Source organism: Hylobates moloch, unplaced genomic scaffold (genome assembly GCF_009828535.3).
Source record: "Hylobates moloch isolate HMO894 unplaced genomic scaffold, HMol_V3 SCAFFOLD_22, whole genome shotgun sequence".
In the NCBI taxonomy this organism is placed as follows: Eukaryota; Metazoa; Chordata; class Mammalia; order Primates; family Hylobatidae; genus Hylobates; species Hylobates moloch.
The window spans coordinates 4570152-4596280 of NW_026652297.1; the positions used below are offsets into that span (position 1 = coordinate 4570152).

At 37.1% G+C, this 26129-nt stretch overlaps 1 protein-coding gene across 2 annotated transcripts in view; it reads left to right on the forward strand.

Annotated features, from left to right (window-relative positions):
- PLSCR4 (phospholipid scramblase 4) overlaps positions 1 to 26129 on the forward strand; it is a 67174-nt gene that overhangs the window by 24815 nt on the left and 16230 nt on the right. For both annotated transcript variants that reach the window (XM_058433637.1, XM_032143592.2), the window contains 2 exons: positions 8312 to 8339; positions 9469 to 9579. In XM_058433637.1, coding sequence (XP_058289620.1) covers positions 8333 to 8339; positions 9469 to 9579 — 118 coding nt within the window. In that variant the 5' untranslated portion in view covers positions 8312 to 8332. The remainder of the gene's footprint in view (positions 1 to 8311; positions 8340 to 9468; positions 9580 to 26129) is intronic.

The window sequence follows — 26129 nt, forward strand, 5'->3', positions numbered from 1 at the left end:
TGGACACCTTCCTTTCATCATATACAAAAATCAACCCAAAATGGATTAAAGACTTAAATGTAAGACCTAAAACTATAAAATCCCTAGAAGAAAACCTAGGACATACCATTCCGGACGTAGGCCTTGGCAAATATTTTGTGATGAAGTCTCCAAAAGCAATTGCAACTAAAACAAAAATAGACAAGTGGCACCTAATTAAACTAAAGAGCTTTTACAGAGTAAAACAAACTATCAACAGAGTAAATAGACAACCTACAGAATAGGAGAAAATATTCACAAACTGCACATCTGACAAAGGTCAAATATTCAGAATCTGTAAGGAATTTAAACAAATCAACAAGTGAAAAACAACCCCATTAAAAAATGGGCAAAGGTCATGAATAGACATTTTTTAAAAGAAGACATAAACGTGGTCAACAAGCATAAGAAAACAGGGTCAACATCAGTAATCATCAGAGAAATGCAAATCAAAACCACAGTGATATCTCATACCAGTCAGAATGGCTATTATTAAAATATCAGAAAATAATAGATGTTGGTGAAGTTACAGAGAAAAAGGAATGCTTATATACTGCTGGTGGGAATGTCAATTAGTTCATCCACTATGGAAAGCAGTTTGGAGATTCTAATAGAACTGAAAACAGAACTAGCATTTGACTCAGCAGTCCCATTACTGGGTACATACCAAAAGGAATATAAATTGTTCTACCAAAAAGATACATACACTTCTATATTCATTGCAGCACAATAGCAACAACATGAAATCAACCTAGTTGCCCATCAGTGATGTACTGGATAAAAAATATATGGTACATATACTCCATAGAATACTATGCAGCCTTAAAAAAGAAGGGAATCATGTCCTATGTAACAACATGGATGCAGCTGGAGGCCATCATCCTAAGGGAATTAACACAAGAACAGAAAACCAAATACTCTATCTTCTCACTTATAGTGGGAGCTAAACATTGAGTACACATGGATACAATGAGGAGAAAAATAGACACCAATGCCTTCTTGAGGGCAGAAGGTGGGAGGAGGGTAAGGGTTAAAAAACTACCTGTCAGTTACTGTGCTCATTACATGCGTGATGAAGTCATTTGTACACCAAACCCCATTGACAAGTAATTTAGCCATGTTACAAACCTGCACTTGTTCACCCTGAACCTAAAATAAAAGTTAAGAAAGGAAAAATAATAACAAAGGACTACACCATTAAAACATGTCTTAAATTTCTTCCTTCATGGAGCTTATCTTCTAGCTGAAGCGTCCATCCAATTTAATTCTCTTTAAGGTTCTTACCTCTTTAAAACTGTTCACTCTTTTACTGCTGCGAATTTTCTTCCTCCTGTCCCTCTCCTTTCCCTCTCTCAGTGTCCTTACTAGGACCTGGCTCCCTCTCCGCTGTCCCACCTCTTCTGCTCCTCCTCGCTCTCTCTGTTACACAGCAACACCCCCAAGCAACAAAGAGACAATAGTAGGATGGCAAAGACCCCAACACTCCCTTTCATAAATGTGATCTCCCCTTGGGCCACTTTCCAGGGAGGAATGTGATCAGTTCACAATATGTTTTTAAGAATTTTTATTGTTATCCCTGCATGCATACATATAGAAACGTAAACCTGCACAGGCACACACAGGAAATCCACCAAAATTTTAAGAATAGTTATTTTGAGAAAGTTGAATTAAGGGTATAGTCACATTTTTATACTTTTATATCTTGATTTTCTAAAAATGAAAACATATTGCTTTTGTAATCAGAAACATGTATGTATGTGTGTGTACCATTGTAACCATTACACAATTACTATTATTATTTTTTAGCAATCTAAGTACAGTATTGCAATTCAGTCTGACCCTAAACACCCAGAGTCTGCAACTCCACAGGCTTAGGGGCCTACTTCCTAACAAGACTGCCTTCACTTCAGACAGGTTTGAGGATCTACAGGCCACCCACACTTCTGACCAACTAGCTACAAATTCAGATGGTCCCATCAGCCCCTCAGGTGTGATCATTTCCTAGAATGACTCACAGAACTCAAGAAAGTGCTCTACTTACAACTAACATTTTATTATAAAGGATAAAAATTGGCTGGGCGCAGTGGCTCACGCCTGTAATCCCAGCACTTTGGGAGGCTGAGGCGGGCAGATCACGAGGTCAGGAGATCGAGACCATCCTGGCTAACACAGTGAAACCCCATCTCTACTAAATATACAAAAAATTAGCCGGGCATGGTGGCGGGCACCTGTAGTCCCAGCTACTTGGGAGGCTGAGGCAGGAGAATGGCATGGACCCAGGAGGCAGAGCTTGCAGTGAGCCGAGATTGCACCACTGCACTCCAGCCTGGGCGACAGAGTGAGACTCCGTCTCAAAAATAAATAAATAAATAAATAAAAAATAAGTAAAAATAAAATGATAAAAATCAGGACTAGTCAGTTGTGGAGATGCATAGGGTGAGGCCTAGGAGGGTCATGAACACAAGGCTTTCACGCCTTCTCTCTGTGGGTTTAGGATTCAACACATTCCCAGCACATTGATGTGTTTACCAACCAGGAAGCTCAGTAGAGTCAGGTTTTGTATTGGGGTTTCATTACACTGGCATGATTACTTGAATTATTGGCTTCATGGATTGAACTCAGTCTCAAGGCCCCCCACCTCCCTTGGAGGTCAGGCAAATATGATGTTACTCAAAGCTCCAGTTCTCTATAATCACATCATGATTCTTTCTGGCATGATCGGCCTCCCTATTATGTTGTCACCTTAGCAAAATCTCAGGTATGGTCCAAGGGCCCACCAAGGAAAACAGAAACACTGCTATTACTTGCAAATTCTAAGAGTTTAGAAATTGCTTTCCCGGAACCCAGGGCAAAGACCAGAATAATTCTCTTTTATGCAATACTGAGTTACATGTAACAACTAAAATTGATTAGCTATCACTTTCTATGGAGATAGAAGAAAATAATTAATACATCAGACATTTAGCAATGTTTAGTAGATACCTCTTTTTAAAGCAAGGTGTATACACTTTCTTAGACCTATTAGCACTTATATTCACCCAGCCTAGATACTTGTGATATATTAGAGGGTTTATAAAATTTAAACATTTAAATAATATTTATATTTTTTAGTTTCATAAAGACTTTCTTATAAATAAAATGTTTTATTACTTCTAATCACTCATACATATATTAGCTCAGTTGCATCTTATACCATGAAGTACTATACTAATATAGACAAATATTCAATTTTCATAGTACAAAATTATTTTTAAAAACCTCAATATTTATATGTTGATAGAATGAACACCATATTCTTTTAATTTTTGGAATATGTCATTAATATAATCTTAATTTTCTGATCTTTTTAAAGTTTACTACAAGATACATCCATCATCTGAATAATATAAGTAATGTCACTATCCTGAACTGAAAGCAAATTTTTTAGCCTCTTAAGGTGTACCCTAACTCATTTGTCTTTCATTTAGCTGCAAATAGGAAAAACGTCTCCATTTTTTTTTCTCCCCACCCCTTCCACTTTGAAATTCATTCCAAACAGTGCTCATGAAATCCCATTTGCTAGAACATTACTGGATATAGAAGATGGGAATTAGTGGTGTCAGCTCAGATCCCAGAGTAGAATCTTACATACGGATGCTCAGTAATACATGCTGAGTTGCTGACTGGCAGACAGCTTTTTTAAAATACTGCTGTTAAACACACACATTTATTCTTGGTCTCTTCATCAGTTAGTATGTGTTACTAGTGAAATAGTAGTAATAATGCAAGTTTATGGAGGATTTTTTATATGGCAGGCACTGTTTTAAGTGCTATACAAATGTAATTATTTTAGACTTCACAGTATTTCTACGAGGTTGATCCAGCCATCATCATCCCCATGATTAACAGGATAACCTAAGAACCGACCAGTCATTCAGGATTACACAGCGATCAGAGAAAGACCTGAGATTTGAACCCACACTCTGGACCACTGTCCATACTCTCTGAAGTGTGCTGGAATACACTATTTAATAGTCACACAATCTTCTGCTTTTCTCCAGGTATTCTTAAAGGAAGATTAAGATGGACAAAGAATATAATCTCCTATCAGTTAACATAATAAACACAAAAGGGATGTCATGGTAGCTGGTATAGGACTTTGCAGGAGCGAGCTATTCTTCTTGTCCCTGCTAAGAAGCAGAAGGAATTGTTCATTGACCTGCTTTCTTTTCTCTTCTCTCAGGGTTAAAGGCACTGGAGACAGACAGGACCCAGAGTTTTAGAATGCATATGCCACTTCCAAGCCTTGTGCCTGGAGATTCTCACTGCCCAGAGCCTCCCTTGTGGAGAGGCCAGGACAGCTTCCAGCAAATACTCTATTGTAAAGAGCTAATCCTCCTTTTGAGTTTTGTGATTGAATTTCCAAATATCCCTGGTGTGAGTTCTAGAACTTGTGGTTTTATCAAGTTCTGAGAGTTTGTCACTGTCTACAATGGTGAAATTGAAAAGCGAGCCTATAACACAGCTGCGCTTGTTGGGTGCTGCAGTGATATCCATGTAATAGCATATAATAAGATACAGCACTCTTGCTGTAGGATGCAATTTAAGATATCAGGGCTGCCTTTGCAAGGCAGCAAACCTCAATCTCAGCAACCTTGTCCTGTCTAGCCCATGTCTCCTTTCTCTCTTAATTACATTCCAGGCAGCCCAGATTCCCCTGTATGCATATCATGCCCCGAAAATAGCAAAGCCTCTGCAATTAAGAGCCCTCCAGACTTTGTAATACTAACCTGTTCTGGAGACACAGCTCAGTTTTCCAATCTGGTTTCTGACAGATATAAAGCCAAAAATCAATTTTTTCAAGATAAGGCACTTTTTGCTGTTGCTAAGTGATAGGGAAATCTGAAGCGATTCACTGAATATTAAAGGAGGATTAAGTTAACAACATTCATGCTTCTATCAACTGGAAATTATCCTGCCTTGCACAGTATTTTGGCTAAAACTATATTGTAAAATTTTATAAGAAAGGGAATAAAATATAGGGTGGTAAGAAAAAAATACTAGCAGCGCAACGGAGATGGAAGGTAAACAGACTTTGAGTATCTGAAACTTGTGAGGCAATATGTAGGCATTTTTCTTTTCCTTAAACTCATTGAGATTAGTATCGGTGTAATACTTTAAATATTTCTAAAATTTTATTAATTTTTTTTTCAAGTTCTCATTCAATTACTTGAATTCGATTTGAATGCTTAATAATGCCTGGCATGGTTGAGAACTGTGTTTTCTTTACATTGAATTAGCCTCAGACATGCCCGATCATAAGGATCACCTGGAACTGTGTTAAAAGTAAAGATTTCCAGGCCTGGACCCCAGAGGTGCTACTTCAGGTTTGGAGTCCAGAATTCTGTATTTTTTCCAAGTTTTATTTTGAAATTCAATGTTTAAAAATTAATATTCAAATTTATTTCTGCACTGAGATTCAGCAATTGTTAAAAGTTTGCCACTGTAGATAGCTAGATAGATGATAGGTGGACAGATAGATAGATATAATAATTTGGCCTCTTTTCACTAAGACATTTAATAATCTGTTGTAATTAGTTTCCACTGTGGCTCCTTGATAGTTTGCAATCCTGAGACTTAATATATAATCGAACAACAGACTATTAGTTAGAAGAAGGTCACACTCAACATATAACTGTCAAATGGTTCTTGTTTATTGTGAAATAATGCCATGCATATAAATATGCATATTTAAACTTGTACATACCCTTTAAAAACTAATGACAAGACATTAGCCTTGTTCTTATCACCCTAATAGAATTTTAATATTGGCAGGAACTTAGGGTTCCTTGTGGGCCACAGCTAAACAGCCACCCCTCGTCACTTCATTACACGTAACCCTTTTCTGAAATTTTGTGTTTTTAATTCCCTAGCATTTCTTTAAAGCTTTCCTCTATATATTTAACACATAAAGTATTTTGTTTAGAATTCCTGCTACTGAACATTGTTACATGGAATCGTACTACGTGTATTCTCCAGTAATTTGCTTTTTCTGTTGTGTTGTAATTTTGAGATTCATCTCTGTCCACATGCACAGCTGTAATTTGTTTTCACTACAGTATACTATTGTATCATGTGAATGTTCCAGAACTTATTTATTCAGTCTACCATTGATGGACATTAGGCAAGTTTTTGTTCCTTTTAATATGAATAGTGTTATCAAGAACATTCTTGTCCATATCCTGTGTACATGTGCAGGAGTCACTTGCAGGTACATAACTAGGTAGGAGTGTCTAAAGTTCTAGAAAGCTGTAGTCATTTTCGTCAACAATAGGGATTATCATCATTAAGGAATATGACTAACTCCTTGAACTCCTTTGACTGGTCCAGAATTGGGTCTGACTTTTTGGGGGTATGCCCCAGAATAAATAAATAAATATATATTATATTATTTATAATTATATATTTGTATTATTTTATATTTGAATATTAATATATTTAAAATATAAATGTAAAAATGTATATAATATATATTAAATATATATTTAAAACATTTTTACATAATATATATTATATAAAAATAAATATATATGTTTTAAAATATATTTATATATATTTTTTAAGCTTCGAGACGCACAGGGCACCGTACAACAAACTCCAGCTCCAGAGGTGAGTGGAGATGGTCCAAGACTGGTTAAACTTTCACCCGTCTTGGCAAGACAATCATTTCAGCTGGGAATCTGCATACTGGCTCATACCATGGCAATTTTCATTGAGTCAGCTCAGTGCCCATACTGATGACTCACTCATATGTTGTTTGAATGCTTTTTTGACCTACTCTAGCTTGATACTTTTTTACTCCACTTGGACAACACAAATAACTCCGTATTCTTATAAATATGATCACATATTGAAAAGTACATAGGCTTAGGATTTAGAAGCACTTGCCTTTAGCGGGGTTGGCCATTTACACATTAGAGAGTTGTTATAGTCAGAGATATATGAAAAGCATTGGGCCCTTTGCCTAACACTTGATAAGCATTCAGTAAATTATAGCCTTTGTTGATATTCTTTTTGTTATTTGTCATTACTCAGAACTCAGAAATTCAGATATATTGAAATTCCCTTCTCAAATAATAGCCTTTTTTTGCCTGATTGAATTCAGAAAATTCTTTACCCTCATTACTTGTTTCAAATCTTATCTCAACTTCTAGTCTCCTTCTCTGAGTTATTCTCATAATGTTCCCATACATATTTTTAATTTAAATGTTTAACTTCTTTTATTCTCTTCTTAAACATAACATGCCCCAGTCTAAACTTTCAATTCTTACCCTCCTCCATCCCCAGTGTTCCCCCATTATCCTCCTCTCTAGTTTTAATAGCATCACCATCAACCGAGTTACCTTGGGCTATGACTCAGAACCCTCTTCCACTCTTCTCTTTACCTTAGTCCATCAGCGACTCCTGGAGACCCTGCTTCCAAACCCTGTCACGCCTCTGAACACTCCTAACCTTCTGCAGTGTCACCTCCCCCATCTAAGCTGGTGTCAGCTCTCACCTGGATTGCTCCTGCCATCCCTCACTGCTCCCTGCTTCTACTCTTGCTCTCATTGTATGGTCTCATTGTATGGTCAGATCTGATCACTCCACTGGCTGAATCCTCCAGACTTCTCAGTTCCAAATACCAAAAATGCCAAATGCCTTGCCATGGCCTTCAGAGGAGATCAGACCTTTATCTGCATGTCTCACCTCAGTTCGCTTCACTCACTGTGGCCCAGTCACTCCTAACCACTTTCTATTTTCCTCCCTTCAGTATCCCAAGCTCGCTGCCATCTCTGACCCTTTGCACTAATTTCCTATCTTGCTAGAACTCTCTTCCCACAATTGTAGTGTGATGTTTATTTTTCATAGTTCAAACAGCTCAAAGGTCACTTCCTGAGACAGGCTTTCCCTAACTCCTAGAACTAACCATCCCTGTTTCTCTTAAGCCTGTTACATTGTTTTCCTCATAACTGTACTATCTAAAGTTAAACTTTAACATTTCCTGACATGTTTTTTTAAATCTCATCCTACTACAATATAAACTGCAGCACAGTAGGCAGCAGAGTGTCTGTCTGCTTCATTGCTGTGCTCTCAACACCTATATTAGTGCCTCGTACATAATAGGTGCTCAGTAAGTACCTTTTGAATTAATGAAGGGACAAATGTAACTGGAGGTTAAAAAAAATTACAGAAATCCTTACCTGTGTCACTGAGTAGTAATACTATTTATTATGTATATATTTTAAAGGCATTAACATTTTTTATTTTTCAGGATTAATTGGAATTCTTCAAAATGTCAGGTAAGTTTTTGTGAATAAATTTGAATATGCTTTATTTTCAAATGTGAATTTTGTGATTATTTTCCCTAAAGGGGGACTTTATTTCATTTTGATTTTTTTTAACATTTGGCGAATATGTGTGTGTTTGCGTGTGTATATATATATATATGTATGTATATATTTATTATTTATGTATATAGACATTCCTGTCATTGTCAGAAAAAGATTAAAAAGGGACTTACAGTGGGGCACATATCTACTGAATAATCTTTGAAGTTTGTGGGGAAAATTAGGTAATAAAAAAAGCAAGATGAGGAAAGCAGTTCTGCAAAGAGACTTTGTAGTCATAAAGAGCGTGTGGAAAGGTCCTGCCTTGGTAGAGGAGTTACTTGTATTTCCCAGTAACTTACATAAAGAGAGAAAAACCACATTTATAGATTTTTGTTTGCTAGGAGATAAAAGTCAACTGGTTGTTTAGGAAACTCAGCTGTTTTTTGTAGTAAGCCCAGAGAGAAATTAGTCTCTAATCTCATTAAGAAGACAAGGTACAACATCATGAAACTGACTTCAGTACCTCCCTTGCAGCAATTACTGTGACCTAGGTTGCTTTTAGAAAGAATACAGTGAAAATGTGAGTCACTGGAGATGTAGACTAAACTATGGCTAATTCAGTTGTGTGTGACACCACTGTTTATTAAGCCATTATGTGTTTATGGTGTTATATTGTGAATCTTTTTCGACAGCACTTTCCAAAAATAATTAGGAAAAAAATCAACTTCACTCTATAAATGCTTGTGTTCTCCATATTATGTAATGGGAAAAATAATTTTTGCTATTATGCCAGGAATTTACTTTGTAGATAGCAGTTAGCATCGGGGCAGTTGAACCACTAGTGTGAAAGCTCATTGCTTTGATCACAAGCACAATGTAATTGTCTAGTTCTATTTTTAAATCTATGTTAAGTTTGAAAATTCATGAAATTTATTAATAGATAGTGTCCAATATATGATTCTTTCTTTAAGAAATATAGGAGTGTATTTTCCAGTTCATTATATTTCCTGGTGCATTCCAATAAGAAAGAAAAAATAATGCATTTTGTCATTATATTATTGTTTCCTTTGTAAGTCATGTTCCCTCTCTTCCCCTGAAGATGTGGTACCCACAGCCCCTGAACAGCCTGCAGGTGAAATGGAAAATCAAACAAAACAACCAGATCCAAGGCCTGATGCTCCTCCTGAATACAATTCTAATTTTTTACCAGGTGGGTTAAATATTCATAAAAGATACTCTCCTTTCCTAAAAACCATACTAATGATTAAAATTGCTTTTTAAGTTATCAAATTAATTGACTGATTTAATAAGTAAATAAATATTGGATGCCGATAGGGTGCCACATAGTTTACTATATGTCAGTTAGAATATATTCCTGTAGCCATAGGATTTACAGGCTTTTAGATGGAAATTGTGCAAATATTGATGACATTCTTTCCATTCTATATGGAGACATGAAGAGAGTGTTGTAAGGACACAGAAGACGGTATTTGACATTGCCAGGGATTTGACGAAAGCCCTGACTAAGGAGGTCAAGTTTTGCTGTCATGATAAAAATTTCACAAGCAAAGGAAAGGGGGAAAGGACTATCCTTAGCAGAAAGAATCATATGTCTGTAAGTATAGGGTCATGAAAATCTGGTATGAGGCATGCATGAGACACATGGCAGATGTGCAGAGAATGGAAGTTGAATGGCCGTGGGTGCTGAGTAAGGAGCTTATCTTTCTGGCAAATCTTTTTGTATGTCTGAGTGCACTACTGGTGATGTCTTGGGAGAATGAATACTTATACAGTGCTAGTGTGAATTTGAGATATTATGATTGTTAGAAAACAATTTGGCCAAGTTTAAAATTTTAAAAATTAAAAATTCCCTGACTTTTGGCCAAGGAAATAGTTTCAGTTAGTATTGTCTTTTAACACATTTTATGACTTACATAATGATGTAGACACTGTAGTAATATTTCTTTAAAATATATATTTAAGTGTATATTTAGAAGTAGAAACCATTGTGTTATGCTCTGAAGGGGGAAAAGAAACCCTGATATATACAAGATAATGGCAAAAGTTTTTTTTTTTTTTTTTTTAATTATTATTATTATTATATTTTTTTTCATAATAATTTTTTTTTATTATACTTTAGGGTTTTAGGGTACATGTGCACAATGTGCAGGTTTGTTACATATGTATCCATGTGCCATGTTGATTTCCTGCACCCATTAACTCATCATTTAGCATTAGGTGTATCTCCTAATGCTGTCCCCCCCCCCCCCCCCACCCCCACTCCCCCCCGCGGCGGGGGATCTTTTTTTTTTTTTTTTTTTTTTTTGAGACGGAGTTTCGGTCTTGTTGCCCAGGCTGGAGTGCAATAGTGCGATCTCGGCTCACCACAACCTCCACCTCCCAGGTTCAAGTGATTCTCCTGCATCAGCCTTCGGAGTAGCTGGGATCACAGGCATGCGCCACCACGCCCGGCTAATTTTTGTTTTTTATTTTTTATTTTATTTTTTTCAGCAGAGACAGGGTTTTTCCATGTTGGTCAGGCTGGTCTTGAAGTCCCGACCTCAGATGATCCACCTGCCTCAGCCTCCCAAAGTGCTGGGATTACAGGTGTGAGCCACCATGCCTGGCCAAAGGTTTTTTTTGGCTCTAGGCATATGATCCATGCAGCTCAGGTGGCTTCTGCACCTACAGTGTTTTCTGAAAGCATCAGGATTTCCTTTTTTCTCTTTTCCTAATGTGTATGTGTGTTATGAGGATAAAATGCATTATAACATACTGCATTAATAGCGCACCTTTCCTAAATCTAAGGTATTAAAAATTAAATTATTAAATTATAATCATGCTTTATCTGTAGTTTCTCTATATGTCACTTCAGTGACTTCCAATATGATATACAAGATCTATCTTATATTTACCAATTACTCTATATCCAAAAACCTAGACCCTACTGGAACAGAAACTTCACCATTTCTGAGAAAAACCTTGGTTATACATCATGTTCTGATAAAGCATATGTCTATTCTTCTTTATATCAATAATTCAGCAAGAGAGTAGGCTACATCCTTCAAACTAAATGACAAGATAAGTTGTAAAAATATAGTGCAGACCACACAACTAATGAATTTTCAGTTATAAAATATAGCAAAATTTCGCTTTGATCGCCACCTGGTGGCTGGACTGTAAACTTAAGAAGACTGACAAAAATTGTCACTGTTGAGTCAAATTAAGAATCTTGAAATCTGTACTTGAATTATGTAGTGTTAATGAATTTATCCAAATTTCTTCACGTAATTTCAATTTGCATTATAGTGTTGGATATGTGTTCCCACAGAAAATACTTTTATCTACTATTCTTGTTTAAGAGAATAGTTAATAAAGAAACCTTTGTTATATTTAGTATATCTAAAGAGAAAATGGCATGATTTCCTGATGTTCAAAATAACTAAGAAAATTCCAATCCTATCAGGCAGTGTTTCTTACACCAGTATCGGTAGGACAACGCTTCATAACGGAGGTCTTTATTTTCGTAAGTCTGAGGTGCTACAGTTACACAAAGTTAAACATGTTTTGTTTTGTTTTGCTTTGTTTTCCTGCAGAAGCAATCAGAACTCTTATGAAAACTTCAAAGCTTAGAAGAAAGTATAATATACCAATTTCCCACATATAATTTGATCATATGTTTTCCTTCTTTTATCTCTGGATAACACATACTTATAACAAAAATTGTTCAATTACATAAATACGTATTTAATTTTAAAATAAATATAAATTTAATTTAAAAATATAATCTCTATACGAATAGCCTCAAAATCTAAATGACAATTTTTTTCTGATTTATGGATCTTCAAGTTTTATAGCATGAGGTGCTTTTATATTAAAAGTACATGGTGAATTAATCATTAACTCATTGAAGTGATATAATGATTAATATTCTTAAGATAATTCATATGATTTTTAGTTACATTGTTATTTTTAATAATAGTTAAAAAAAGAAGGTGTGGATATCTGATTTCTAGTCCAATTTGGGTACTCTTAAATACAATTCTTAAAGGAATTAAAGTATATTCTTCATGACAAACTTAAATACATACTTTCCTTCACTTTTTTCCAAATACATTATACTTTTTTTCTCACTTGACTCTCATTTGACATTGCTTCCTGTTACCATTATTTTCCCTTTAGTCTGCTTACTCTCAGTTTTTGTCAAAAACTGTGTCTCTACTCTTGAAAACTGCTGTTCTCAGAATTATTTGGTCTACTCCCCTGGTTTTCCCTGCCCTTCCCCATCTCCTCCTCTCTCCTCTCCCAGTCACCCTTCCTTTTACACACTCTTCTAAGTGATCTTGTTAATACTGAAGGTTTCCTTTTCCTTCATCACTTATGAAATACATATCCACAGATTATATCAATGTGATAGTCTCTAAACTTGCACTTCCAACCACCTATAGACTGCTTCTCATGAAAGACCATTGAATCTCAAACTCAACGATCACCAGCCCAACTTTGTTATCTTGCTTCTAAACTCTATTTTTTTCCTCCATTCTTTCCATATACTAGAGGCCTGTAGCATCCCAAGCCAGAAACTTGAGAATCTTCTCTCATATCCAGTCCACTTCAAAGTCAATGTTGTATCTTAAATGTCAATTACCATTTCTCCACTCTCTGCTCCTTTCACCAAAATCAGCCTTCCTTGCCTTCTAGCCAGACCCTTGCAAGTACTTCCTGCCTAATCTGACCTCGTATATAAAGAATTCTAAATGTAAAACGAATCACTTTACCTTCCACTTGATTGGCATAAAGTTCAAGGTCTTTTATAATCTTCACTCCATCCTGTCTTTCTAGCCTTGTCTGCTAAATCTCCACACACAGCAGTTTGTCCTGCAGTAGTGAGCCTCCTCTATGCACCTGCCTGTTCTTGTCCATTTGCCTGTAAAACCTTTCCCCATCATGGAGATGCTGGCTAGGTCTAGTGTGTTAGCACCTATATCGTAGTATACCTTCTCTGCATAGGTTAGGTACTCCTCCTATCTAATCCCTTAACACACTATGCATCTACCTACGATTATGTCAATTACTTGCTTCGTGACAACCATTCACCTTTTCTTACACATCTTTGTAGCCTCCACAGAACTTGCTGCCCTTGGAGACAGGCATGCATTTGTATGTCTTTCTGTCTTATATTTCTAGCAGCAAGCATAGAAGCTGGTCCTTGAAATGGGCTTGAAGAATATTTCATAGATAAAAGAATCTTTGATTTATCTCGTGGCCTTGTTTTCAGATAGGAGAATTTCATGATTCATGACTATTATGAGTGGCATTTTTATGAGTAACCAAAATGTCTTAGACTTCATCACCTTCAAAGGCGACTGGCTTTCGCAGTATTGGTTGACCCCAGACCACTGCATTGTCCCATGATGTCCCATGGAGGTGAAAGGGTAGAACTTAAGGGCTTAAAAATAGCTGCTAGCTGGAGATGCCAATCCAGTGTATAGGCCCAAAGCCCTCCATAGAATCACGCCTAGGGTGCTCTTCTTCCTTGCCTCTGATCTATGGGGAGTATTAGCATGATGTATTTAAGGACATTTCTGCAGTCAGAATGCTGGAATTCTAATTCTACTCCTGATACGTCAGCTAATGACTTTCACCAAGTTACTTAACCTCCTTATGCCTCAGTTTTCTTCTCTATAAATTAAGGATAATAATAGGATCTACTATATAGGGTTGATGTAAAGATTACAAGATTTAGTACTTGTAACATTGTTAGAGTACGGGCTGGAATATGATGAGAGCTCAATAAGTTTTAGTTATTATCTTTCTTTCTTTTTTTTTTTTCTTTAATCAACATAGCTTTCTCTAACAGGACTTTCTTCCAGATCTGGGTGGTATCCAGGACCCAGTTATTTGGGGGCTCTGAGAGAGACCATAATCTCCACCTTATCACATTTAAGTGAATTTTTCATTGTGCAAGAGTGACCTTTTCAAAAACTGGCTGCCTATGGGACTGTCTACATTTTTGTTTGTTGTTTGTTTGTTTTTGAGACAGAATGTTACTCTGTTGCCCAGGCTGGAGTACAGTGGTGCAATCTCGGCTCACTGTAACCTCCGCCTCCCAGGTTCTAAATGATTCTCCTGCATCAGCCTTCAGAGTAGCTGGGATTACAAGCATGCACCACCACGCCCGGATAATTTTGTATTTTCAGTAGCGATGGGGTTTCACCATGTTGGCCAAGCTGGTCTCAAACCCCTGACCTCAGGTGATCCACTCGCCTCGGCCTCCTAAAATGTTGGGATTACAGGCGTGAGCCACGGCACCCAGCCAGGACTGTCTACATTTTTCAGGAGATGTCAATCCCTTCCCTACAAAGCTATGTGGCATTGCTCTTTGATTACAAAAGACAGAAAATTCACTAGTCCTATAGACCTACAGTTCCCAAAACTGAGTTTACTTAGGGAAACATAACACCATTTGTGGAGCTTTAACAACACAGCCCAAATTGGGCTTCTACTGTTCTAGCCTTGTTCATTTTTGCACACTTATCTGGACATGAGGTGAATCTCAGCTTCTAACATCTTTCAGCTGTCATCTGGACTGAAAATCCAACAATTTTTGGGCAGATACACAAAAAAATACGTATACATGCATATACACACATTACAAGGAAAAGCAGTAATTTTCAGAAAGAAACTACAGTTTAACCTATATTTAGGTAAAAATTATTTTTGTCTTCAAGGTGGAAATCTACAGAGACAAATCGCCAACCATAGTAAAAACAAGAATTTATGTGATTATACATTGCAGTGCTGCAATGTTGATTCCATCTTTTTCATTTCAGAATAGAATCTTTGCTGTCCTTATATTAGTTAAATAAAAGGATCTTTAAATCATTGGCTTTCAAATATTCTTGATGATAATCTAATATAACACATAGTGAACAATGCATATGTATATATTCAATATATTTATATATAAGTAACACGAGTTTCACTAGACAATACTGAATATAAAGTGAGTATATAGTATACTAATAATACAGTTTCATATTTTCTATTTTATTCTTTAGTTAACTATATTTTCAAAAATTAATATTTGAATTATTAAATTGATTTTAATACTCTATGAATATATCTTCAGTTTGTAAAATGCTGTATCAAAACAGAGTTTCTCAAACTTAGTAGTTGATAAGAATTGAGGAAATACCAGACAAAATATACTTTGAGAAAAAAATTATTACTAGAGATGATGGTCATTTTATAATAATAAAAATGTCAGTCATCAAGAAGACAGAACAAGTATATTCATATATACACATAAAAACAATGCTCCAAAATATATGAAGTAAAACTGGTAGAATTGAAGGGTGAAATAGATAATACAATAAATAATAGTTGGAGACTGTTACACCCCACTTACAATAATAGATAGAACAGCTAAGCAGAACATCAAAAAGGACACAGAAGATCTGAACAACACTATAAACGAAACTGGGCACAACAGACAATCTACAACAGACACTCTAGACATAATAGCATAATAGAACACTCTACCCAACAACAGCATAATACACATTCTTCTTGAAACATATGGCATTCTACTGTATTGTGGTTAGGTCATGAAACAAGTCTCAACAAATTTAAAACAATTAAAATGATGTAGAGTATATTCTTCTACCCTAGTGGTAGAAGAATACTTTTAAATGACAGTAGGGGCAAAAAAAAAAAATCACACACAGGGAAATTAGAATGTACTTTGAGATGATGAAAACAAAACAACAGTATACCAAAACATATGAGATATAGCTGAAGAAGTGCTTAGAGGAAAATTTATAGCTATAAATACCTCCATTTAAAAAAAGGAAGATATCAAATCAGTAATCAAACTTTCCACCTTAAGGAATAACCAAGCCAAGAGGTAGGAAATAATAAAGATTAGAGCAGAAATAAATGAAATAGAAAAAAGAACAATAAACAAAATCAACAAAACCAAAAATTTGTTCTTTGAGAGCATCAACAAAATTAAGAAACCTTAAGTCAAACTAACCAAAAATAAAAATAAAACACCTCAAATTACTAAAATCAGGAATGAAAGGATTTTACCATAGAGAAATTGAAAATTATCTTAAGGGAATAATATGAACAATTGTGTGTACAATTTATTGTATGCCAATAGGAAACCTAGATGAATGGACAAGTTCCTAGAAAGATACAAACAATTGAAATTGACTCAAGAAGAAACAGCAACTTTAACAGACTTATATAACAAGTAAAGAGATTAAATTAGTCATTTAAAACTTTTCCACAAAATAAAGCTAAGGCCCAAATGGCTTCAATAGTCAATTTTGGCCAGGCGCGGTGGCTCATGCCTGTAATCCCAGTACTTTGGGAATCCGAGGCAGGTGGATCACCTGAGGTCAGGAATTTGAGACCAGCCTGACCAACATGGCGAAATCCCATCTCTACTAAAAATACAAAAATTAGCCGACAGGTGCCTGTAATCCCAGCTACATGGGAGGCTGAGACAGGAGAATGGCTTGATCCCAGGATGCAGAAGTTGCAGTAAGCAAAGATCACACCACTGTACTTCAGCCTGGGTGACAGTTGAGACTACATCACAAAAAAAAAAAAAAAGAAATTTTACTAAATGCTGCATGAAGGTTATTATTATTATTATTATTATTATACTTTAAGTTTTAGGGTACATGTGCACAATGTGCAGGTTTGCTACATATGTATCCATGTGCCATGTTGGTGTGCTGCACCCATTAACTTGTCATTTACATTAGGTATATCTCCTAATGCTGTCCCTCCCCGCTCCCCGCACCCCACAACAGTCCCCGGAGTGTGATGTTCCCCTTCCTGTGTCCATGTGTTCTCATTGTTCAATTCCCACCTATGAGTGAGAACATGCGGTGTTTGGTTTTTTGTCCTTGCGATAGTTTACTAAGAATGATGGTTTCCAGTTTCATCCATGTCCCTACAAAGGACATGAACTCATCATTTTTTATGGCTGCATAGTATTCCATGGTGTATATGTGCCACATTTTCTTAATCCAGTCTATCATTGTTGGACATTTGGTTGGTTCCAAGTCTTTGCTATTGTGAATAGTGCCGCAGTAAACATACGTGTGCATATGTCTTTATAGCAGCATGATTTATAGTCCTTTGGGTATATACCCAGTAATAGGATGGCTGGGTCAAATGGTATTTCTAGTTCTAGATCCCCGAGGAATTGCCACACTGACTTCCACAATGGTTGAACTAGTTTACAGTCCCACTAACAGTCTCCACATCCTCTCCAGCACCCGTTGTTTTCTGACTTTTTAATGGTGGCCATTCTAACTGGTGTGAGATGTTATCTCATTGTGGTTTTGATTTGCATTTCTCTGATGGCTAGTGATGATGAGCATTTTTTCATGTGTTTTTTTGGCTGCATAAATGTCTTCTTTTGAGAAATGTCTGTCCATGTCCTTTGCCCACTTTTTGATGGGGTTGTTTGTTTTTTTCTTGTAAATTTGTTTGAGTTCCTTGTAGATTCTGGATAGTAGCTCTTTGTGAGATGAGTAGGTTGTGAAAATTTTCTCCCATTTTGGAGGTTGCCTTTTCACCCTGATGGTAGTTTCTTTTGCTGTGCAGAAGCTCTTTAGTTTAATTAGATCCCATTTGTCAATTTTGGCTTTTGTTGCCATTGCTTTTTGTGTTTTAGACATGAAGTCCTTGCCCATGCCTATGTCCTGAATGGTATTGCCTAGGTTTTCTTCTAGGGTTTTTATGGTTTTAGGTCTAACATGTAAGTCTTTAATCCATCTTGAATTAATTTTTGTATAAGGTGTAAGGAAGGGATCCAGTTTCAGCTTTCTACATATGGCTAGCCAGTTTTCCCAGCACCATTTATTCAATAGGGAATCCTTATCCCATTGCTTGTTTTTGTCAGGTTTGTCAAAGATCAGATAGTTGTAGATATGCGGCATTATTTCTGAGGGCTCTATTCTGTTCCATTGATCTATGTCTCTGTTTTGGTACCAGTACCATGCTGGTTTGGTTACTGTAGCCTTGTAGTATAGTTTGAAGTCAGGTAGCGTGATGTCTCCAGCTTTGTTCTTTTGGCTTAGGATTGACTTGGCGATGTGGGCTCTTTTTTGGTTCCGTATGAACTTTAAAGTAGTTTTTTCCAATTCTGTGAAGAGAGTCATAGGTAGCTTGATGGGATTGGCATTGAATCTATAAATCACCTTGGGCAGAATGGCCATTTTCACGATATTGATTCTTCCAACCCATGAGCATGGAATGTTCTTCCATTTGTTTGTATCCTCTTTTATTTCATTGAGCAGTGGTTTGTAGTTCTCCTTGAAGAGATCCTTCACGTCCCTTGTAAGTTGGATTCCTAGGTATTTTATTCTCTTTGAAGCAATTGTGAATGGGAGTTCACTCATGATTTGGCTCTCTGTTTGTCTGTTATTGGTGTACAAGAATGCTTGTGATTTTTGTACATTGATTTTGTATCCTGAGACTTTGCTGAAGTTGCTTATCAGCTTAAGGAGATTTTGGGCTGAGACAATGGGGTTTTCTAGATATACAATCGTGTAATCTGCAGAGACAATTTGACTTCCTCTTTTCCTAATTGAATACCCTTTATTTCCTTCTCCTGCCTGATTGCCCTGGCCAGAACTTCCAACACTATGTTGAATAGTAGTGGTGAGAGAGGGCATCCCTGTCTTGTGCCAGTTATCAAAGGGAATGCTTCCAGTTTTTGCCCATTCAGTATGATATTGGCTGTGGGTTTGTCATAGATAGCTCTTATTATTTTGAGATACATCCCATCAATACCTAATTTATTGAGAGTTTTTAGCATGAAGCGCTGTTGAATTTTGTCAAAGGCCTTTTCTGCATCTATTGAGATAATCATGTGGTTTTTGTCTTTGGTTCTGTTTATATGCTGGATTACATTTATTGATTTGCTTATGTTGAACCAGTCTTGCATCCCAGGGATGAAGCCCACTTGATCATGGTCGATAAGCTTTTTGATATGCTGCTGGATTCGGTTTGCCAGTATTTTATTGAGGATTCTTGCATCAATGTTCATCAAGGATATTGGTCTGAAATTCTCTTTTTTGGTTATGTCTCTGCCAGGCTTTGGTATCAGGATGATGCTGGCCTCATAAAATGAGTTAGGGAGGATTCCCTCTTTTTCTATTGATTGGAATAGTTTCAGAAGGAATGGTACCAGTTCCTCCTTGTACCTCTGGTAGAATTCGGCTGTGAATCCATCAGGTCCTGGACTCTTTTTGGTTGGTAAGCTACTGATTATTGCCACAATTTCAGAGCCTGTTATTGGTCTATTCAGAGATTCAACTTCTTCCTGGTTTAGTCTTGGGAGGGTGTATGTCTTGAGGAATTTATCCATTTCTTCTAGATTTTCTAGTTTATTTGCATAGAGGTGTTTGTAGTATTGTCTGATGGTAGTTTGTATTTCTGTGGGATCAGTGGTGATATCCCCTTTTTCATTTTTTATTGCATCTATTTGATTCTTCTCTCTTTTCTTCTTTATTAGTCTTTCTGGTGGTCTATCAATTTCGTTGATCTTTTCAGAAAACCAGCTCCTGGATTCATTAATTTTTTGAAGGGTTTTTTGTGTCTCTATTTCCTTCAGTTCTGCTCTGATTTTAGTTACTGCTTGCCTTCTGCTAGCTTTTGAATGTGTTTGCTCTTGCTTTTCTAGTTCTTTTAATTGTAATGTTAGGGTGTCAATTTTGGATCTTTCCTGCTTTCTCTAGTGGGCATTTAGTGCTATAAATTTCCCTCTACACAGTGCTTTGAATGTGTCCCAGAGATTCTGGTATGTTGTGTCTTTGTTCTCGTTGGTTTCAAAGAACATCTTTATTTCTGCCTTCATTTCATTATGTACCCAGTAGTCATTCAGGAGCAGGTTGTTCAGTTTCCATGTAGTTGAGCGGTTTTGAGTGAGTTTCTTAATCCTGGGTTGTAGTTTGATTGCACTGTGGTCTGAGAGACAGTTTGTTATAATTTCTGTTCTTTTACATTTGCTGAGGAGAGCTTTACTTCCAACTATGTGGTCAATTTTGGAATAGGTGTGGTGTGGTGCTGAAAAAAATGTATATTCTGTTGATTTGGGGTGGAGAGTTCTGTAGATGTCTATTAGGTCCACTTGGTGCTGAGCTGAATTCAATTCCTGGGTATCCTTGTTAACTTTGTGTCTCGTTGATCTGTCTAATGTTGACAGTGGGGTGTTAAAATCTCCCATTATTATTGTGTGGGTGTCTAAGTCTCTTTGTAGGTCACTCAGGACTTGCTTTATGAATCTGGGTGCTCCTGTATTGGGTGCATATATATTTAGGATAGTTAGCTCTTCTTGTTGAATTGATCCCTTTACCATTATGTAATGGCCTTCTTTGTCTCTTTTGATCTTTGTTGGTTTAAAGTCTATTTTATCAGAGACTAGGATTGCAACCCCTGCCTTTTTTTGTTTTCCATTTGCTAGGTAGATCTTCCTCCATCCCTTTATTTTAAGTCTATGTGTGTCTCTGCACGTGAGATGGGTTTCCTGAATACAGCACACTGATGGGTCTTGACTCCTTATCCAATTTGCCAGTCTGTGTCTTTCAATTGGAGCATTTATCCCATTTACATTTAACGTTAATATTGTTATGTGTGAATGTGATCCTGTCATTATGATGTTAGTTGGTTATTTTGCTCGTTAGTTGATGCAGTTTCTTCCTAGCCTCGATGGTCTTTACAATTTGGCATGTTTTTGCAGTGGCTGGTACTCGTTGTTCCTTTCCATGTTTAGTGCTTCCTTCAGGAGCTCTTTTAGGGCAGGCCTGGTGGTGACAAAATCACTCAGCATTTGCTTGTCTGTAAAGTATTTTATTTCTCCTTCACTTATGCAGCTTAGTTTGGCTGGATATGAAATTCTGGGTTGAAAATTCTTTTCTTTAAGAATGTTGAATATTGGCCCCCGCTCTCTTCTGGCTTGTAGAGTTTCTGCCGAGAGATCAGCTGTTAGTCTGATGGGCTTCCCTTTGTGCGTAACCCGACCTTTCTCTCTGGCTGCCCTTAACATTTTTTTCTTCATTTCAACTTTGGTGAATCTGACAATTATGTGTCTTGGAGTTGCTCTTCTTGAGGAGTATCTTTGTGGCGTTCTCTGTATTTCCTGAATCTGAATGTTGGCCTGCCTTGCTAGATTGGGGAAGTTCTCCTGGATAATATCCTGCCGAGTGTTTTCCAACTTGGTTCCATTCTCCCTGTCATTTTCAGGTACACCAATCAGACATAGGTTTGGTCTTTTCACATAGTCCCATATTTCTTGGAGGCTTTGTTTGTTTCTTTTTATTCTTTTTTCTCTAAACTTCCCTTCTCACTTCATTTCATTCATTTCATCTTCCATCACTGTTACCCTTTCTTCCAGTTGATCGCATCGGCTGCTGAGGCTTCTGTATTCTTCACATAGTTCTCGAAACTTGGCTTTCAGCTCCATCGGCTCCTTTAAGCACTTCTCTGCATTGGTCATTTTAGTTATACATTCGTCTAATTTTTTTTCCAAAGTTTTTAACTTCTTTGCCATTGGTTTGAATTTCCTCCTGTAGCTCGGAGTAGTTTGATCATCTGAAGCCTTCTTCTCTCAACTTGTCAAAGTCATTCTCAGTCCAGCTTTGTTCCGTTGCTGGTGAGGAACTGCGTTCCTTTGGAGGAGGAGAGGTGCTCTGCTTTTTAGAGTTTCCAGTTTTTCTGCTCTGTTTTCTCTCCATCTTTGTAGTTTTTTCTACTTTTGGTCTTTGATGATGGTGATGTACAGATGGGTTTTTGGTGTGGGTGTCCTTTCTGTTTGTTAGTTTTCCTTCTAACAGACAGGACCCTCAGCTGCAGGTCTGTTGGAGTTTGCTAGAGGTCCACTCCAGACCCTGTTTGGCTGGGTGTCAGCAGCGGTGGCTGCAGAACAGCGGATTTTCGTGAACTACAAATTCAGCTGTCTGATCATTCCTCAGGAAGTTTTGTCTCAGAGGAGTACCCGGCCGAGTGAGGTGTCAGTCTGTCCCTACTGGGGGGTGCCTCCCAGTTAGGCTGCTCAGGGGTCAGGGACCCACTTTAGGAGGCAGTCTGTCCGTTCTCAGATCTCCAGCTGCGTGCTGGGAGAACCACTACTCTCTTCAAAGCTGTTAGACAGGGACATTTAAGTCTGCAGAGATTACTCCTGTCTTTTTGTTTGTCTGTGCCCTGCCCCCAGAGGTGGAGCCTACGGAGGCAGGCAGGTCTCCTTGAGCTGTGGTGGGCTCCACCCAGTTCGAGCTTCCTGGCTGCTTTGTTTACCTAAGCAAGCCTGGGCAATGGCGGTCGCCCCTCCCCCAGTCTTGCTGCCGCCTTGCAGTTTGATCTCAGACTGCTGTGCTAGCCATCAGCAAGACTCCGTGGGCGTAGGACCCTCCGAGCCAGGTGCGGGACACGATCTCCTGCTGTGCCGTTTTCCAAGCCCATTGGAAAAGCGCAGTATTAGGGTGGGAGTGACCCGAGTTTCCAGGTGCCGTCTTTCACCCCTTTCTTTGACTAGGAAAGGGCACTCCCTGACCCCTTGCACTTCCCAAGTGAGGCAATGCCTCGCCCTGCTTCGGCTCAGCTCGCGCACGTCGCGTTGCACCGACTGTCCTGCACCCACTGTTTGGCACTCCCTAGTGAGATGAACTTGGTACCTCAGATGGAAATGCAGAAATCACCCGTCTTCTGCGTCGCTCACGCTGGGAGCTGTAGACTGGAGCTGTTCCTATTCCGCCATCTTGGCTCCCTCCTGCATGAAGTTCGTTTTATTACCAGGCATGTACAATGTCTTCCATAGAAATGAAAGAATAGTGAATTCTTCCTAGCTAATTCTAGAGGCCAGTATTACCCAATTGGCAAAATCTAACATAGATATTACAAGAAAAGAAAACTAAAGATCATATCCCTAATAAATATAGAATCAGACTTGCTCAACAAATTACTAGCAAACCAGATTTAGGAACATAAAAAAGGATTAAACACCATGACCAAGTGGGATTTATCCCATGGATGAAAGATTGGTTTATCATATTAAATATCATATTAAAACATATCAATGTATGTACTTTATTAATAGAATATAGTACAAACACCACATGACCACATCAGTAAGCACAGAAATCACACTTGACAAAATACAACATTCTGCATGATAAAAACACTTAAGAAACTAGAAATAGGAGGAACTCCCTCAATCTGATAAACGAGTACCTATGGAAAAACTCACACCAAAAATTATATTTAGGAGTAAAGACTGAAAACGTTCATTTCATCTAAGATCAAGAATGAGACAGGGTATCTTTCTTGCCACTTCTATTCAGCATTGTACTGGAAGTTCTAGCCAGAGCAATTAGTCAAGAAAAGGAAAGAAAATTCATCCAGATTGAAAGAAAGAAACAAAACCATCTCCGTTGGCGGAAGACATGATTCTATATATGTGAAAAGTCTGAGTTGGGTGCAGTGGTATGCTCCTGTACTCCTGTAGTCCCAGTTACTTGGAGGCTAGGGTGGAAGGATCGATTGAGTTCAGGGATTTGAGACTGCAGTGAACTATGATCATACTACTGCACTTCAGCCTGGGTGACAGACTGAGACCCTGTCTAAAAAAAAAAAAAACCCCATATATACCCACAAACAGCACAATAAATAAGTTCAGCAGTGCGTTAGGATATAAGATCATAATACAGAAATCCAAAAGTATTTCTATATATTAACAATGAACAATGTAAAAAGAAATTAAAATTATAATTCCACATACAATAACATTAAAAATAACATACTCAGAAGTAACTTTAATAAAAGGAGTAAAATATATTCCATATTGAAAACTATAAAACATTGTTGAAGGAAATTAAAGAAGACTACGTAAGTGGAAAGGCATTTTACAGGTTTGAAAAGTAAATATTGTTAAATGGAAAAGCTCCTTAAATTGATCTACAGATTCAACGCAATTCTTATCACAGTGGAATTTTTTTAATTGACAGGCTATTCCTCAAATACGTATGGAAATGTAAAGGATTCAGAATAGCCTAAACAATCTTGAAAAAAAAAATTGGAGGACTCACAATTCCCAATTTCCAATTTACTATAAAGCTACAGAAGTCAATACCACAGTGCTGGCATAAAGATAGACATACAGACCAATGAGATAGAATTGAGAGTCTAAGAAATAAACCCAAACATCTGTGGCCAACTGATTTTTGACAAGCATGTCAAAATAATTCAATAGGGAAAGAATATTCTTTTCAACAAAGGATCTGAGACAAATGAGTATCAACATACAAAAGAATGATTTGAAACTGTGTCTCACCCTAAACACAAAAACTCTAAATGAATCAAAGATCTATGTGTTTGAAAGACCTATGTCTAAGAGTGAAAACTATAAAACTTTTACAAGATATAGATGTAAGTATTTACGTCCTTGGATTAGGCAGTAGTTTCTTAGATATGATATGACACTCTAAAGCACAACCAACCGACAAAAAATAAATTTGACTTCATAACAATTAAAAAGGTTTGTATATCTAAGGACACTATCAAAGAGAAAAGACAACCTACAAAATGAGAGAAAACACTTGCAAACTATCTGGCAAGAGACTTTTATCTTGAATCTATAAAAAACATTTAGAATGCAACAATAAAAAGACAAATGATTCAGTTTTAAAGTAGGCAAAAGATTTAATAGTTCTCCAAAGGAGATATACAAATGGCCAATAAGCACATGAAAAGATGCTGAACATCATTAGTAATCAGAAAAATGCAAGTAAAAATCACAATAAGATACAACTTCATACCCACTAAGATGACTAAAATAAAAACAGACAATAACAAGTATTGGTGGAGAATGTGGAGAAAGTAGAACTCTCATATTTGCAAGTGGACGTAAAATTGTAAAGCCACTTTGGAAAACTGTTTGGCAGTTAATAATGCCGTTACCAAATATTTCAGCTAATTTCACTCTTAGCTAGAGAACTGAAAACATATGTCCACGTCCACACTAAAACTTGTACGTGGAGGATCACAGCAGTGTTATTTATAATAGCCCAGAGTGAAAACAACCTAAATGTCCATTGACTGATTAAAGGACACCTAAAATGTGATATATCCACACAACAGAATACTACTTAGCCATAAAATGGAATTAAGTACTTATATGTGCTACAACATGGATGAACCTTGAAAACATGCTAAGTGTAAAAAAAAAACAGACATAAAGGCCTATTGTATGTTTTCATTTATATGAAAAGTGTAGATTAGGCAAATCCACAGATAGTAGTGGTTTTCAGGGACTATGGGGAAGAGGAGATGGAAATTGCTGCTCATGGGTATGGGTGTTCTTTCTGGTATAATGAAAATTCTGGGTTTAGGTGGCAGTGATGGTTGCACAACTTTGAGAATATACTTAAAACCACTGAATTGTACATTTTAAAAATGGTCAATGAAATAAAATGTTTTGTTAATCTCAAGTTTTGCCGTAGAAATCCTGATGCAATACGTTGGAATGAGGCCCAGAATCTGGAATTTTACTAGGAACTCCAGATTATTTTGAAGGAGTTAGTATATTGAGCCACAATTTAAGAAACTGTGTTGAGGTGATTTTTTTCTCTAAATTTAAACATCTGCCTTTGAAAATCTAGTTCCATTTTTAAAAATTGCCTTCATGTCTTGTCACCAAGACTTCAGATTTTACAGTTCAAGTCTTAGCTAGTATTCCCT